Source organism: Enhydra lutris, unplaced genomic scaffold, assembly GCF_002288905.1.
Source record: "Enhydra lutris kenyoni isolate GAN:26980312 unplaced genomic scaffold, ASM228890v2 scaffoldscaffold24, whole genome shotgun sequence".
In the NCBI taxonomy this organism is placed as follows: domain Eukaryota; kingdom Metazoa; phylum Chordata; class Mammalia; order Carnivora; family Mustelidae; genus Enhydra; species Enhydra lutris.
This window is the reverse complement of record NW_019154108.1, coordinates 1529474-1547255: the sequence shown is the minus strand read 5'-3', so window position 1 is coordinate 1547255 and position 17782 is coordinate 1529474. Positions and strand designations below refer to the sequence as shown.

The following is a 17782-nucleotide window of genomic DNA, read 5'->3' as shown; positions in this document are numbered from 1 at the left end:
CTTTTTTAAATATCCTAAGATACTCCCCCCCGACTTGTGTTTTGTTTATTGTTAATATTGCTACCCTGTTGGCAATTTTGATTTTGCTTGTGGTATCAGAATTAGGGATTTGGCTGGGTTTCTGTCATTTGCGCTACAAGCGTCTCATTAGACCACCTTCCTTACCTGAGAGAGGATGTACGGCAGCTTGAGGAGGAAAGGTTGTGGTAGGAAGGATGGAAAAAGGAGAGACCGTGGAAGAGGGAGCACATGTCAGCTGCCATGGGAGGACCTCGTCCTTCCCTCTTTTCTTGCTCGGATCTGCCGCCGGCACGGATCGTGGCGCTTGCCGGGTGCTGCCAGCTTCTGCAACGGCGGCTTTTCTCCCCTTGAGAATCAGTGTGTGTGTCGGGCTGGAGTCGCCGCGACGCTGCTCACTTGTTTCTTGTCCGGTCCGTGTCCAGGTGACCGGGACACCCGCATCAGCCTCCTTGTGAGGTCTTGGCAGTGCATCGTTCTCTCGTGAGATGGGCGGTGCGCGGCTCCCTCTACCAGAGCTGCTGAGGTCAGATGCTGCTCACTCCGCAGCAGAGCCGCGAGTTCAGGCAGGTGTGCGCGGACTCACCTGGGACCGTTACCACCTGCGGCTGCCGACCTTGGCCGCCTGTGCTGCTGCAGCCGCTGGCTGGGAGTTCCCTGTGAAACACACATTGAATCCTCGAACATCCCTCTGAGGGAGGAGCGACACTTTTTACAAATGAGGAAAGAAACTGAGACCATATAGCGGTTAAATCGAGACGGGCCAAGGACAGAGCTTTTCAGATGGCGCCGTTTGCCAAGAGGTCAACGTCCGGGGCCTGAAGAGCAAAGTGTTCCTTTGCCTGTGACCGACAGCTCCCATGTGGGGTTGAGACCCCCTCTTCTGTGCCCTGCTGTGGGGGGGTCTCACCTTCCTCAGCCGCTGTGAGGGGAGAGAGGACAACTCACTTTTAACTCTGGGCTGTTTTGAGCAATAGAATCCTGATTCTGCTCTTAAGGGGGGCCTTTCTCAGTGCCTGTCCTTGTGGGGTGACGCTGGTGGGGAGCAGAGCCAGAGCAGGGCAGACCTGCCAACGCTCATTTGTCGGCCTGATCAGATACCAGGTCGGAGCGAGAAACAACAGAGTCTCAGAAATATATACAAATTACGCATTTATTTAAAACTGAAAAAAAAAAACAAAACCCTGTCTTTATTTGTTTCTACTTTATATTCAAGCTGGATTTCCACAGTAATTCTTGGGAGAGGCTTGTCCCGGTTCCCAAGACTCTCATAGCGCTGCTGCTCCCACACGCAAGGACGTCTTGGACATTGCGTCTGCGTCTCCATGTCTCCGTACCCCTCCGTACCCCTCCGTACCCGCTTCGGGGGCCTCAGATACCTGCTCTGGCACCTGGTCCTCCATCCTGGCTCAGGTGAGCCTGGTGCCAGGTGGTTTCCTTGCAAGCGGTAGCCCTGTGTCTTATGATTTAATGTGAAAGTTTAGTGTGAAAAGTTTTGCTCTGCCTTTTTGCTTATTGATGCCAATTGGTGTTAAAGTGCCTGTTTTCTTCCGTTGCCTTGCAGTTTTCTTTCCATATTCGGTAAAAGCCCGTTTTGATTTAAGTGGTTAAGTCTACGGTTTCTGTAAAATACCATTTGAACTTCAGTGTACCTGAACTTTATATTATTTCTCTTTCACTCTCCAACCATGATCGTTTTATGAACTTTGTGGACAAAGGGAGGGATCATCTTCTAATCCCACATACTGATCATTTGGCCATGCCTGGGATTTTTCCCAGGGTATTTGTTGATGTCCGTAAATTCTGTTCCATCACACATTGGAATACCACGTCTTTCTTTTTTTCTTTTTTTTAACCGCTTCTTCTTTTTCCACCCTTCCTACTACCACCTTTCTCGGGCTGAGGTACATCCTCTCTTACGTAAGTGAGGTGGTCTGATGAGGGCACTGTTAGCTCAGCTGATGGAATCCTAGCCCGAATCCCCTGATTCTCTCTCATTTAACAGTTCTGCTGGAAGAAGGGCAGAGACTGCGCTAAGCTAGGGAGGAATCTAAACAGAGATTTGGTCAACATCTCTCTTCTCTCTGGATTTTATATTTGCTCTTCTTGACTGTCGGCCTCATGCCCTTAGATAAGCTTTGCCCAGCACCTTGGGAGAGGGGGACCGTTGCCAGCAGTGCAGGCTCACATACTTACGAACGTAGTGGAGAGTGCTTTTTTACATGGTTCTAGCTTAAAAAAAAATCAATCCATCCATCCCAGGGAAGGACTCTGATTGGCTTTTGCCAAGGATAGGCCCATCCCTATGTGCATCACTCTGGCCCTAGCGGAGTGCTGATAGGTCTGCCACCGTCTCTTGTCTGCGTGGTATGGGAAGACGGCAGGCAGTTCCCTTTCCTATCAAATGATTGGTGAGATCAGTTTTTCAAAAAGAGGATGGGAGCTTCTGATTCCAGGAGAAGCAAGAGTTTTTAGAAAAACAAAGCAATAGATTTCTAGTATTGTTGCTTGGATAGACTGTGGCTACTTATTCAGAGGCTTATGACCAATCCAAGTGAAAGGTACAGGGATATGGAACTAAGGCACTGTGAGTGGAGATGGAGACGTGATTTGACATTCAAAAAATTCAAGAGTGTTCATGGAGTTATAAGCAAATCATTAAAAAGCAAATTAGCTATGCAAACACCAGCCAAGTGAAAAAAGTAGTCTGCTTTGTTTGACCCTTTTGAACTTGTTTGCTTCATGGCATGCAATTTTACTTCTTGTTCTTTTTGCTACTAAATTTACATAGTTATTGTTATTTGTTCAGTCATCTGAACATTTTCCATCTAGAACAAAGTGAAGGACATATGGTTATTGACAGTTTGTTGTTTCAAGCTGTTAAACACAGAGCAGGTTTCTTAAATGCCTCTCTGTCCCGCCTCCACACATAACCAGCTGAATATAAAAAAAGCAGTATCCTTGACTCACATCCGACTCTTCTTGGCAGAATGGCAATGGTACTTGAACTATCTTTTTTATTGGTTTATCTTTGAATAGAATTATTCTATCCAAGTGGTACATTTCACGGGACATGGTTTAATGTGATTATAGATTTATAATAGATGTAGATTGTGGGTTTCTCTTCGTATCGGTTAATGCATGGGGCTTAATACTGCTTCCATATTTAGATCAAGATTCTTATGTAATCATGTAAAGCGTTTTCTTTATTATAACAAGGAAGATCCTTTGAGGTACCCAGAAGACCAAGTCTATTTTCATAAAAATAATCAGTTCATTTACCTTTTAAAATGTGGTGACATTTGCACTAATGGAGCAAAACCAATGGTAGATAAAACTGCCAGTGCCTTAGCAAAATGAAGATAGTGGTAGCAAACGGTACGAGGTACTAGTAGTCACTGTATTTTGAACTACCATGTGCTTGCAGGAAAAAAGCCACTTTCACTTAAGAATGTCCTTAATGAAGCAGTGAAAATGATTAATTTTATTAAATTCTTGGCCTTCAAGTATATGTCTTTTTAATATTGTGTGTGAAGAAATGGGAAGTATATATAAAACACTTTTGCTCATAGTGAAATGTAAGTGATCTTCAGGGAAAGTACTTGTCTAGTTGTTTGAGTTGTGAGCTCGACTAGATGGCTTTTCCGTGGACTGTCATGTTTACTTGAAAGAATGACTGACAGAAAAGTTGGTTATTCAAACTTGCATATTTGATATGAATTTTTCTTGAAGTAAGTAGGCCTGTTATTTCGAAGAATTGATGACTGACAAAAGTTGTTACTAAAGATAAAAATCCCAAAGAAGGTAAAATGGCAAATGAAAATCATAATTTGCAAAACTGTATTTACCACCTTAAGCTTGAAAGTTTCCTAATAACTTACAGACTATTCTGATGAAATTGGTGGTGATGTTAACAAATGTGATTTTTTTTCCCTGAGGTACTGTAATGAAAATAGTCAGCATTTGGAAGATCTGTATAACTCAGTAAACTAATAGTTTCCAAATGATCAATATGTGATATTAGAAAGTCATGCATGGGTAAAAGATTCCTTCAAATTATACAATAGACCAGTGGATTTTAACGTAACAGAGCAAAAAAAAAAAAAAAGTTCATTGGTAGAAGTTTGAAATTTATATGTTACAGTGAACTTTGAAGAAAATAATGCTTATCAAGTAAAGAATGTGTACATTTATATTAAGGGCTATTAAAATACTTCACTATTTTCTAACCAAATATACTTTAACCAAAACAACACGTAGCAGCAGATTGAAAGCTGAAACAGAAGAACGCAGCTGCTTTCTATTAAGGTAGACATTAAGGGGATTTTTTTAAAATGTAAAAAACAATGCCACTCTTCTCAATTTTTTTTTAGAAAATACGGTTTTTTTTTTTTTTGACAAAATGTTATTTGTGTCACCATGTAAAGAATTTTTGTTATATGTAAATTAATAAATATTTAAGAATTTTCTTAGTTTTTTCTTAAAATTGTTCATTTATAACATAATAAATATGGATATATGATCTGTATAAATATAAGCTTTTTAGAGTCTTTAATAATTTCTAAAAGCTAAGTGTCCATGAGAACAAAAGTTATGAGAACTTCTGGGCTATTGGATAAAACCCAAACCTCTAAATATGGTTTATAAGTCCTTTTGTCATATGGCTTCTGCCACCTGCCTTGCCTTCTCTCCTGTCTGACTTCCCTTCCACCGGAAGAATTGTGCTTGTATTCTATCCCCATACCTTTGCTCACTGCTCTGTTGTCAGTGACGGACGTCATGAACATCTGTCTTCCTGCAGCTCTCTGTCTAAAGTCCTGTCTCCCAAATGCCTCTCAGGACATTCATCTTCTTAGGACATTATAAATTCTCCTTTATCTGAAATTAATGTAACCACTTCAGCTCTCTTATACCTATTGTTTGCATGGTATTCTTTTCTGTCATTTATTTTCAACCTACCTGTGTCTTTATATTTAAAATTGGTTTTCTGTTGATAGCATATGATTGGATCTTATTTTGTTAATTTGTCTAAAATCTCTGCCTTAAATGGGAATTTTTAGTTCACTAACATTTAATGTAATTATTGATATGATTGGTTTCAGGTTTACTATTTTATTATTTATTTTCCATTCTTCCCTCCCCCCGTTTTTGATCTTTATCCTTTCTTCTTTTGTATTAATTGATATTTCTGAGGATCCCATTTTAATTTATTCATTGGCCTTTTAGGTATAAAACTTCTTTCTCTCTTTCTTTCTTTCTTTCTTTCTTTCTTTCTCCTTTTCTTTTGTAGTTATGCAAGGACTTTGGTTCTCAGATTTCAGTGTATAACAGAATCACGTGAAAGGTCTATTTAAAACAGTGATTTCTGGTCTCCACCCATTGAGATTTTGATTTGTTGGGTCTAGTGTTGGTCCTGAGAATTTTCACTTCTAAAAAGTTCCTGGGTAATGTTGATGTGGCTTATTTGAAGACTATATATATATTTTTTTTTAATTTTTTTTTTAATTTATTTGACAGAGATCGCGGGTAGGCAGAGAGGCAGGCAGAGAGAGAGAGGAAGGGAAGCAGGCTCCCTGCTGAGCAGAGAGCCCGATGCGGGGCTCGATCCCAGGACCCTGAGATCATGACCTGAGCAGAAAGCAGAGGCTTTAGCCCACTGAACCACCCAGGCGCCCCTTGAAGACTATATTTTGAAAATTGCTCTTGTAAGGTTTAAAGTATCCATCTTGAATTTTCAGTCTATTTAAAATGTATTGATATTGTACTACTTCACATAAAATGTGGAAAGTTTTCATTTGTAAAGGTCCATTTTCTTCCTCTACCTGGTTTATGTTATATTTCTGATATGTATTACATTCACATACATTTACTCTATTTTTATTATTTATTTATTTAAAAAAAAAGATTTATTTATTTCTTTGACGGAGATGTAGAAAGAGAGCAGAAGTAGGCAGAGAGGCAGGCACAGAGAGAGGGAGAAGCAGACTCCCCGCTGAGCAGAGAGCCCAATGCGGGGCTTGATCCCAGGACCCTGGAATCATGACCTGAGCTGAAGGCAGATGCTCAAGCAACTGAGCCACCCAGGCGCCCCTATTCACATACATTTTAAAACCCACAATACAATGTTAAAATTTTTGTTTTAATCAGTCATATGTATTTTAAAGAAATTAAGAGGAAAAAATAGACTTTCATATTTACCCACATATTTGCTCTTAACTATGCTCATCATTTCTCCTAAAGATCCTATTTTTTTTAAGATTTTATTTATTTGACAGAGATCACAAGTAGGCAGAGAGGCAGGCAGAGAGCGAGAGAAGGAAGCAGGCTTCCCGCAGAGCAGAGAACTGATGCGGGGCTTGATCCCAGGACCCTGGGATCATGACCTGAGCCCAAGGCAGAGGCTTAACCCACTAAGCCACCCAGGCGCCCTAAAGATCCTATTTTTAAATCTTGTTTCATTTTTCTTCAACTTAAATAACTTCCATTAACATTTCTTGAAGTAGGAGCTTGGTGAAAACAAATTCCTTTAGTATTCTTTTATCTCAAAGTTGTCTTTATTTTACCATGATTCTTGAAGTGGTGGGCTAGAATTTCAGGTTGACAGTTTGTTTTTCTTTTAGCACATTAAAAATGTTCAGCTGTCTACTGGCCTCCCCTTTTCTTATGAGAAATCAGCCGTCATTGAAATTGTTATTCCCTATATACAATGAGTCATTTTCTCTGGCTGCTCTCAAGAGTTTATTTTTGATCATTAGCAGCTGGACGATGATGTGCCTCCTTTCTTTATTTAAAAAAATTTGCTTGTGATTGGTAAAAAGCATAAATTTAGATACAATAGGTCAACAAATTTGGAAAAAAATTCAGCCATTAGGTCTCTAAATATTTTGTCTTATTTTAGCCTCCAGTTACATGTATATGAGACTTTCTGGTATCATTTCATCCTGCTACTCTGTTCATTGTTTTTCAAAAATTGTCTAGCCTTTCTTCAAATGAGATAATTTCTGTTGATCTCTCTCCAGATTGTTTGACTCATTCTGTGTTGAAATTTATTAAGTCTCTACTCTGAATTTTGTAGTACAGATGTTGTATTTTTCATTTGATTCTTTTTGGAGTTCTTAATCCCTGTTGAGATTTCCTATCTTTTTATGTGTTTTGAGTTTATTTTTCTTTTATTCATTAAGCAGTTATGATAGTTACTTTAAAATCTTTATTTTTAATTATAAACATCGGGGTCATCCAAGGTTGGTCTTCATTGAGTCTCTTTTGTCTTGGGAATAGGTTGTGTTTTTCTGTGTTCTCATTATGTCAAATAATTTTGGATTGTACCCTAAATCTTGTGAATGAGATATTACAAAATTCTGGATGTTGTCATCTTCTTCAAAGATATACTGATATTTTTAGTGCAGCCAGTAAACTTGCTGAATTGATTAGGCAATCTCTGTTTCTACTTTGGTGGGTAGTAAATCAAAGCCCCATTCAGTTCTTTTCATCTTAGCTGGGCTTCAGGGAGTCCGCTCTGTGTATAAATGCTTGTTTTCCCAAAATTTGAGCAATGTTTATACACAGAATTCAGACATTCCTCTCTGGATTTTCTTTTTTTCTGGGATTATCTGTCTGCTCACTTTCCAGTGTCCATGGTTGCCTAAACCTTGTCTTCTAGTTCTTTAAGTTTGCTAATTCTTTGGGCTTTCTGTCGGTTTTAGTACCGACTGTGGCTTCCCATTAAGCTGACCATTGCAAAATCAGGAACCACTCAGTGCCTCCAGGTGGTTGTATTTTTATGTTTGTTTTCTTTTTTTTTTCTGGAGTTTATTATAGTTATTATCTGAGGGAAGATTATTCCAATAGGAATTTCTGTTATAGCAAAAACAGAACTCTCATCTCTCTCTCTCTCTCTCTCTCTCTTTTTGCCTTTTATATTTAAAAAGGCTACCTTTATCGTGAGAAGAAAATAGCCATCAATATATTTCTGTAAACAATTTTTTTCTTTTGTGTTTACCTTAACTTCATTTTGGATTACTGTTTATATATGGCATGAAGTAAGTATGAACTTTTGTCCCTCAGATCACTAAGTCAACATTTTTCAAGGATCCTTTCCCTCTCTCTAACTTTAGTTACCCCTTGTAATTTGCAAGTATTTTCAAACTGTGCTCCGTAGGGCCTTGGAGTTTCCTGGGTTCGCATGCAGCAGAGCTCTGATTGCATGTCTTGTTGGTTATTTCTTAATTCAGTGAACAGTATTTGTTAGCACCTGCTATGTGGTAAGACCATACTAGGCACTGGAGATACGGTGAGAACTAAAATGATTATGGTCCTTGCCTAGGGAGTTATATTGTCCCGTGAATTTTACGTGTCTGACTTCCATGTATGCATTTCTTTTTTCTTATTAAACTTGTAGAACGATAAGAGATTTGGAGATGAACTACTTTATGATTTCAGGCAAGTTATCTACTCTTCAAAAACCTGATATATTCTCATCTTTATAGTGTAATAGTAGCCTCTGTTTAAGAGTGTTGATAAATGGTATAAATTCATATTAAGGAGTCCAGTCCTCAGTAATTATTAATTTACTTCTTTCTTTCCTAACTAATATTTTTTGTGTTGATTAAAGACTTGGAATTTTGGTTAACATTCTTATATCCATTATCATCTGAGTCTTCGGTACAGATTTTTAGTGGGTTATCTAACTTCTTTTTCCTAACACTCTGTTGCTACAACTTTCTCAAATGTCTTTAAGGTCAGCATACCGTCCTGCTAATGCTGAAGGCTTTATCTGCATTCCTCAGGTCCTTAATCTCCTTTAGTTCTTGAATATCCCTGTGTTCTAAGAATTTTCCCTATTGAAATAATTTTCTTCTTTATTTTCCTGTACATCTCTCTTTATGTATCTTTCTTTATTCATTTTCATTCTTAATTTCCAAACTTTAGATATTTTCTCAAAACTCATTCCTACCAGGTTTTATTTTTGTTTTTGTTTGCCTTTCCTCTTCTTTTTGTCAAACAAAAAATCTTTTATCCTCTTCTGTTTGCACATTTCAGCTCTAACCTGTCCGTATGCCCCAGTCTAGCCCTCTACCTGTCTCGCTGTTGGAATGCAGTCCCTTATCACCGGTGTTGTGTAGGGACTTTATTCACTCATTCATCAATCGTTTTTAGCCATTGGATATGCTCTCTTCTCAGATACGGATCAGTGTTCTGTTCTAAAATTCTTTTTCTATGTTCAAAATAATTCCCCTTTTCCTTAATTGTTGGCTCATAACCTCTTTGGAAGCTTTGTGAATATAATCTGAAACTGGCCCTGAACTCAGATTGGAGTAACAGAAAGGTCACTGCAGGTTGGTAGTGAGTGGGCCGTTTTATAAGCAAGGAAACTTACATCCAGGCTTGTCTTGGACAACAGCAAGATAAGTGGGTTCCCGCACCCACCTGCCAAGTCTTAAAAGTTTCTGTAGCGGTCTGGGTTCAGTCACACATCCTGTGCAGTACCGTTCGTCATTATCTCAAGACTCTGTCCTCAGAGCAGCCTCTGGGGGCGGGAAAGGCGAGCAGAACCCACATTCCAAGGGCAGGGAAGGGTGTGGGGAGCCCTCCAGTGTCTGTGTCCAGCTCACTGGTCAACCGGCAGTCATGCCATCTTGACGACCTTCCCCAAGAGATTAATCAATTTGTTTCCATTAGTTGTTTTCTTCTTCTTCTTCTTCTTTTTTTTTTTAATTTCTTTTCAGCGCAACAGAATTCATTGTTTCTGCACCACACCCAGTGCTCCATGCAAAGTTGTTTTCTTCTTAAAGATGCTGTCCATCTTCAGTTACTTGGACTCAGAACCTATATTCCCTCATTTTCACACTGTGTCCAGTTTAGTCCTGTTCTTGTTCAGAAATATCTTATGTTCATTACTTCTTTCTCTAGTGCTGCCATCTAAGTCCTGTGAGCCTATTGGATGGTTTCAAAGGCCTTTGCTACTCTTTTATTCCTTTTTTGCAGACCAGATTGTCTGTCATTATTACATCAATATTCCTCCTAAAACGCTATTTTGTCCTGTGTTTTGCTCAACGTTTTCAGTGGCTTCCGTTTCTTCTGGCAGTGTTTCCTTTGGAGGAAAAATACTCTTGATGGGCCCGCAGTGTAGACGTGAATTATTATAATTATAATGCAACCTAAATATGTCCCAATATAACACTAAAAATAAACCTTTGCACATGCAACTGTATACCTAAAGGAATTTACACATTCATTACAACAAGACTATAAAATGAATAAAATTTAACAACATTGATAAGATAAAGGATGTTTGATGAAATTCAGTCACCAGGTCATGGATATGGTACAGAGGGCTGTGGGCCTGTTCTACTCTTCAGACTTCTGAGAATGTTTGTTTCTACAGGATGCTCTGGTATCATTTCGCCTTCACTTGGTACAAATGTCACTTCAGAACTAGGTCTCTAATTGTCTTTTTTTCTCCATTCCTCAACCTGCTACAATTATGAGAGCACTACCTAGCTGCAGTGAAATAGTAAAACAGCGCACAACCCCTGGGGACTTGGGTGCCAAACAAACATCCAGATCATCCAAAATATATGAGGGTGTGTGTGTGTGTGTGTGTGTGTGTGTGAGAAAGAGAGAGAGAGAGAGAATTTTAGTTGACGTGAAAAAAAGCTTAGAATATTTTTATACTAAAGTAATGGAATCTCAGAATCAGTCCCAGATTCTCAGGATCTGCAGGCCCTATTATAAAAAGCACTGATCTGTGGGATAAGGACCAAATTCCTCATGTTGATATCCAAGACCTTCATTAATTTGGATCAAGTCTCTTTTCCTTTTCAGCTGTTTTTTTTTTTTTAAGATTTTATTTATTTGAGAGAGAGACTGAGAGAGAGCATGAGAGGGGAGAAGGTCAGAGGGAGAAACAGACTCCCCACGGAGCTGGGAGCCCATAGGCGGACTCGATTCTGAGACTCCAGAATCATGACCTGAGCTTAAGGCAGTCGCTTAACCAACTGAGCCACCCAGGCGCCTGTTTTTTTTTTTTTTTTTTTAAACTTCTTTTCTGCCTTACTGTCCTATGAACATGCTCACATTTTCTCAGACCTGTGCCTTCTGTCCTTTTATACCTGTGTCCCCATATGCTCCCACCTATCTACAGGCTTTCAGTACCATTTCATGCTCTCATTTCCCCTTAAAGCTTCTGCCATCCCTTCAGTTATCATTTGATTTTTCTCCTTTGAACTCATCCTTGGAACTCCTATATCGAGTACTTTGGCATTTCATTTTTTTGGTAATTTGCATGTTCTCTACATCATTTGACTTCAGGGGCTTTAAGGGAAAATAGTATCTTAAAGGCTTTTTGCATAATCTTCAGGATCATTGTTGATATTCCTGAAGCACTTACTAAGTGAAATAAATGATTACCGATGATGCTTGATGGTAGGGATTTAGTTTCCCTTGGCGAAATATGTGATTTCTCCTGTAGAGTGTAAGCAAATAACTTTGAGGGAGAAAATTTGCAATTCTAATAAATGAAAATGCCTTGGCAATTTTGTATTTTTGCATCCATTTGTTCTGTATTTTCAGGACTGCTGGGAAAGATCCTCATGGCTATCCGGGATGCAGGTTTTGAAATCTCAGCTATGCAGATGGTAGGTAGTTTGCAGTAACTCATAATCTATTGATAGACTTCTTTTTTTAATATTTTGTATTGCATTTTCTCTATGTACTTGTGAACTCAACACATTAAAAATACAAAGGTATAGTTCCTGACCTTGATAACCTTATAATTAAAAATGTTGAAATTATTTTACCCATATAATCTTTCATTGAGGAAACAAATTCAAATGGTACGCCTAATTCAAGGTTATAAAACAGGTTTATACAGTTCTGGTGACTTTGGTTGCGATATAAATATGGATAGGAACAATGTATTTAGTTCCTACAAACAAAAAATAGAATTAGGTTGAGTAGTTAATACCAAGCTCTCTTGTTGTTCGGTGACTAAGAGGAGCATGGAGAAAGAATCAGTTGAGATTTTTCCCTTAACCAGCGCCTTTTGCTGGTTTCTGGAGTTTCCCCTCAGAACCTTCTTTGGAATTAGCACATTTCAGACTCTGACAGTCACAACCCTTGACCTCCAAAGCCCACTACTGTTGAGAACTGCCTAGTGGATGCGTTTATAGGAAACCCTTCACTGAGGAAACAATGCCCACTTCTGCCGAGCTCATACCTTTGTGTTGTACTTACTGGTGCACTTGACAAAAAACGGGGTACAAGTTGTTACAGGAATCAGATAAACAATTTGGATTTTATAATGTGTGAAGACCAGCAAGTTTATGCTATTTTGATAATGAAATACTGACTTTGGAGCTGAGATTCTTCTTACCAATGTAATTTATACATTCTTTTCCTGAACAGGAGCTGCTTTTGATTTCTGCTAAGTCTTAGAACATCCAGAGTCAGGGGTCGGGGCAGTAACTGGGATTCTGACAGTTTTGTGTCCCTAATTTGTCGGAATGCCCGCAGACCAAAAAAGGGCCAGAAATATCAGCTAGTTTGCAGAGTCATCAGGCAAAACTTGGAGACTAATGAGAAAGGTGATACTTGAAGAATCTTGCCTAAGATTAGAAAGAATTGTTAGCTAAAACGTTCTGAAAGTATTAGCCTCGTGATGTATTCATAGGATTGTAGGACCTAAGCCTGCTTTAAAAATGTGTGTTTTGTAGAAATTTTAGATTTAAACATTGATCTGACTCTAGGCCTGTGACCTAGCATAGTTGGCTAGAGTACGTGCTTGGTGAAAACAACAATAATAATTAAGAAAAGGATTGATTGAACCTATGAGGAAGGCATGATAGTTTAGTGGCAATCACAGTCATTCAGTTTTGGAGTCAAGAAGTTCTATTTCTGAATTGCAGGTCAGCTGTCCTCTACACTTAATGAGTCTGCTGGCCAGTGAGAATGCTCTTATTTACCTCAGTGGATTGTTTTAGGAGTTAAATGAAATAACCTTAGGCAATGCCTTCTAGAATTTTCAGGGCAAATTATAAGTACATAATAAGTTATATATTCTGTTATTTTGTTATATAAAATATACAGCAGGTTGTGGGACTGTAGGATAAAACACTGAAATCAAACAAAATTCACTGCTTGTAATAGCTACGTTGCCTATGAAATAAATCCTCCCAGTTTGAATTATTTCCCGGGTAGGCAAAAATTTCTCCATGATCTTCATTTCTGGTGACAATAAAGAAACAAAATAGGGGACAAAATACTTTTTTTCAGAGGCTATTTTTTTCAGAAATTTGAGGTCTTATTAGTTCTTGAGACCCTAGAACTTAATGTAATTTTATTTATTATTATTTATTAAAAGATTTTATTTATTTATTTGACAGAGAGACATTACAAGTAAGCAGAGAGGCAGGCAGACAGAGAAGGGGAAGCAGGCTCCCCGCTGAGCGTGGAGCCCGATGCGGGGCTCGATCCCAGGACCCTGAGATCATGACCTGAGCTTAAGGCAGAGGCTTAACCCACTGAGCCACCCAGGCACCCCAGTGCAATTTTATTTTTAACCAATTTGAATCCAGCCTGGATAAGAGTCTTTATAGGTTTATCTTACAAGCATACTCTTGCTATTCTTCTTGAATTTGGGTTTCCAGACAATTTGTGTAAATGCTTTACTGTGAACCAGACTAGGGATTTTTCTGAATGCTTGGGAGGAAAAGGGTATTATTTTTGGCTGTTACAAAAGCTGAAGTACTTTTCATTAGTAATATTTCTTGGGCCACTAATCTATCAGTAAACAACATGACATTGCATCTAAATTTTTCATGTGTGAAGAATGAAGTTTTATTCAAAGAGGAGAGGTATAATGTAGTGGCTAAGAGCATGACCATGGGGTCAGATTGATTGAGACAGAACACAGATCTGACAGTTACATAGCCTTGTGCTACATAACTTAGGTCATGGGGTTGTTGTGAGGAGTAAATGAGATGAGGCATGTACAGGTCCTAGAACAGTGCTTGATGCGTTAAGTACTCAGTCAGTGTTACCCATTATTTTTACTAATGAGTTGATCTTTAACAACACTTTTTCTTTTTTCTTTTTCTTTTTTTTTAAGAGTTTATCTATTTATTTGACAGACAGAGATCACAAGTAGGCAGTGAGGCAGGGCGGGGGGGAAGCAGGCTCCCCGTCCAAGCAGAGAGCCTGATGCAGGGCTCGATCCCAGGACCCTGGGACCATGACCCCAGCCGAAGGCAGACGCTTAACCTACTGAGCCACCCAGGTGCCTCTAACAACACTTTTTTGAGTACTTAATTTGTGCAACGTTTATATTTTAAAGTAAAGAAAATATATCCAAGGGATCATAAATGCTGAGTGTGGTTCATTTATGTTCTTTGGTGGTTGGCTTGATAAGTTTTGTTTTGTTTTAATCCAGTTCAGCATGGATCGAGTTAACGTTGAAGAGTTTTATGAAGTTTATAAAGGAGTGGTGTCTGAGTATAATGTAAGTATCAAAGTAAATGTCAAGCACTGGTACCGAAGACAGTTTGTGCATCTTAAATCTGGGGCATCTCAGTATAATTTATAATCATGAAAGTAGTCACAGGTCTGCCAGTTGCCGTCTGATCGTACCTAGTGACTGAGGCGTTCTTATCTCTTATCTCTGAGAGCCACTGGATCAGTTTTTAAAAATCTTATTGTTTCATTTGTGAAACAAAAACATACCACAGTGCAAAAAAAATTGCTGGGATATTGACACATTTGGATAGTCTCTGTGGAAGTTTGTCATATTCTCAGGGTGGAAGACTCTCCAAAATGCCTTAGAAACTTAAAAGTGAATAATTACAGTATAACAGCATAGCAGCATTTAATGTCTACTTTAATGATATAAATGCAGGTAGAATCATCTGAAAATGTGACTGAGTCTGAAGAAATAAGATTTAGAAGGAATTGGTCAGAAGGCAATGAAATATGTTCTTGAAAACAAATGACTATATTCAAATAAGCCAAATATTGTTCCTTAAAATAAAACATAGTAGATATTTGATCAAAATTAGTTTCCTTCCCCCTCTTTATAAAAGTATCTTAGATACCTTTGTGCTGGTGGGCTGCCTTCTCATCTACATTTTTGACAGATTTGACTTCTTCTTCTTTTTTTTTTTTCATAAAGTTAATTGTTCTTGACAATGAGACTAGATTCTCCTTCCCACTTCTCTATGACTTTTCCTTTCAGCCTTCCTTAGAAAGGACAAATGCACTGGTCTGAGAACTGGCCTGAGCCTTTGTCTTATTTAGTCCTACAAAGTTAAGACTGTGACATCTTTTTCATGTTCGGCATACTCGCGATTTCCAGCTTTATTTAGAGGAACTGGGGTGGTTTCCTTCTGTTACAGCTTCCCGAACCTTCATCTTATGAGCTGCTTCATTTTAGAGTTATGCCTTTTCTTAAACTGGAAGAATTTTAAAATGTGTTATCTCTTCATTCAATCAGTGACAGACATTCTCCATTTCTTAAATCTCTCTTTTATATATGTTCCTTCTTTTATTTGTTCAATTTTACCTTAAAAAATTTGGTTGAAAACTGTTACTGTCCTCCGTTCAGGTTATATTATAGCTCTACTGCACGTAAGGTAAACCATGGAGACGTATCTTTTGATCATCCACTTATATTTTCACGCCATATCACGTGGTATTGAATTTGGTAACAGATAGTTGAGGGCACTAGTGTTGTGCACACATCTGAGGTGGGCCATAATTCCTTTTGGAAAATAACTTTAAAAAAAACCCTTATCTCTGACTTAATGTGTCCTATGTTGTGCTTTAAAGTACTATACATGCAATTTATTTTTATGTAATATTTATTTAATCTTAGGGTTTTTTTTCTTTTGATTTGGGGGATTCTAGAGTAAAAACAAAAACATCACTGGGTAGATGTGTCGTTTTCCCTAAGAAATCAGGGATTTGAATGACAGTAGCAATGTTACACTGTAATGTCAGGCTGTGCCAGAGTGAATGGTGCTGATGTGCTTTCTTCTGTCTGATACTCTCAGTAAGACAGTCTCTGGAACCACTGTTTAAATCTCGTGATACTCATAACAGAGTATATGGGCTGTTTGGGAAGAAAAAAGCTACAGTATTTCAGTGTTAGCCTTGTCAGCCATATTTAGGAATGCTTATCATTTTTTATTCAGCTTGAAATGGTTTTTTCAGTGTAAAACAAATATTCCAAATCATGATTGGTTTAGCGTATTCTGCTAATGGTAGAACAGACTATGTACGTGAACCAGAACATTACCTAGGTACCTTTATGAGATGTTCTGTGTTTATATGATATAAAACTCTATTGAAACTAAGGAAAGTTTCTTTGAGAATTTTCTCTAGAGGGAAATAAGAATGTTTTTATCCCAGTAGTATTTTGTTGAAGTAACTAATATTCTTATGAATATTCTTATTCTAGTGCTTTTAAAAGTGCTTTTCACATTTATAATTCGGTTTTGTTCAGAGGAAGTTGCGTGAGGATCTGTATCACACACTGCACGTACATGCGGTTGAAGTCTCCGTCAGTGGTTCGTTGGGGACACCAAAAGTCAGGTAGCAGGTACTGGTTCTCACTTCTATTGTGACCATTGTATTTCCCAGAAGGCCTCTTACTTCTCAGGACAGTTGATATTCAGGACTCGAGTTTAAGCTCAAGGAATAGGTAAATATTTAAACACTGCATACGGTCTAATTCAAGAAGAAGACCCTGTGAAATCATCTGAAGAGGCAACATAGTCTAAAGGGACAAAAACATGTGATTTGATTCTTACTCTGATTTTTTTTATTAATTAATTTATTTGATAGAGAGAGAGATCACAAGTAGGCAGAGAGGCAGGCAGAGGGAGGGAGAGGAGGAAGCAGGCTCCCTGCTGAGCAGAGAGCCTGATGCAGGGCTTGATCCCAGGACCCTGAGATCATGACCTGAGCCGAAGGCAGAGGCTTAACCCACTGAGCCACCCAGGCGCACCTTGATGGAGTCCTTTTGCCGACATGTTTTTTTCTGTCCATTTTGTACATTTGCATAGCCCTTTATGTCTGTATTTTTAATGGTATTTTTGATTAACCCTGAAAGACAAGCAGAGAGGCAAAAGAAAGAAAGGCAGGCAGAATTCACCCTCTCTTTTTGGATGTCAGGTTCCTGCTGCCTTTTGCCCCTACTGAGAACTCGGCTTTTGACATTTATGTGTGGGCAGTACTTCAGTGTCATGAGACAGGAAATCAGACTCAACATAATTATCCATAAGAAATCAATTACATATGACCTTTGCAAAGTAGCAAAGTGACTTCAGGGAGATACCTTTAGGAATTCTAATGAGTAGGGTTCTGTGTGGTGTATTAATCGTGACGCTCTTTCCTTCCTCTTTTTTTTTTTTTTTTTAAACATTTTATTTATTTATTTGAGAGAAGAGAGAGACCATGGCAAGGAGAAGGTCAGAGGGAGAAGCAGACTCCCCATGGAGCTGGGAGCCTGATGTGGGACTCGATCCCGGGACTCCAGGATCATGACCTGAGCCGAAGGCAGTCGCTTAACCAACTGAGCCACCCAGGCGCCCCTCCTTCCTCTTTTAACTTCTGGCATTTCTGTTAGGTGTGATGACTGAGTTCCAATGGATATTTAAATATTGTTCTGTAATAAATTACCTTTATTTTGCTTGGTCATTGTGTATCGTAAACTCTCCAAAGTCATTGGAGTGGCTCACATGTCCCTGCGGGGTCTGAGCCCCTCTCTCAC

At 38.7% G+C, this 17782-nt stretch overlaps 1 protein-coding gene across 1 annotated transcript in view; it reads left to right on the top strand.

Annotated features, from left to right (window-relative positions):
- LOC111150876 (NME/NM23 family member 7) overlaps positions 1 to 17782 on the top strand; it is a 272144-nt gene that overhangs the window by 105719 nt on the left and 148643 nt on the right. Inside the window, exons 8-9 of the mRNA XM_022508544.1 lie at positions 11590 to 11654; positions 14447 to 14515. Coding sequence (XP_022364252.1) covers positions 11590 to 11654; positions 14447 to 14515 — 134 coding nt within the window. The remainder of the gene's footprint in view (positions 1 to 11589; positions 11655 to 14446; positions 14516 to 17782) is intronic.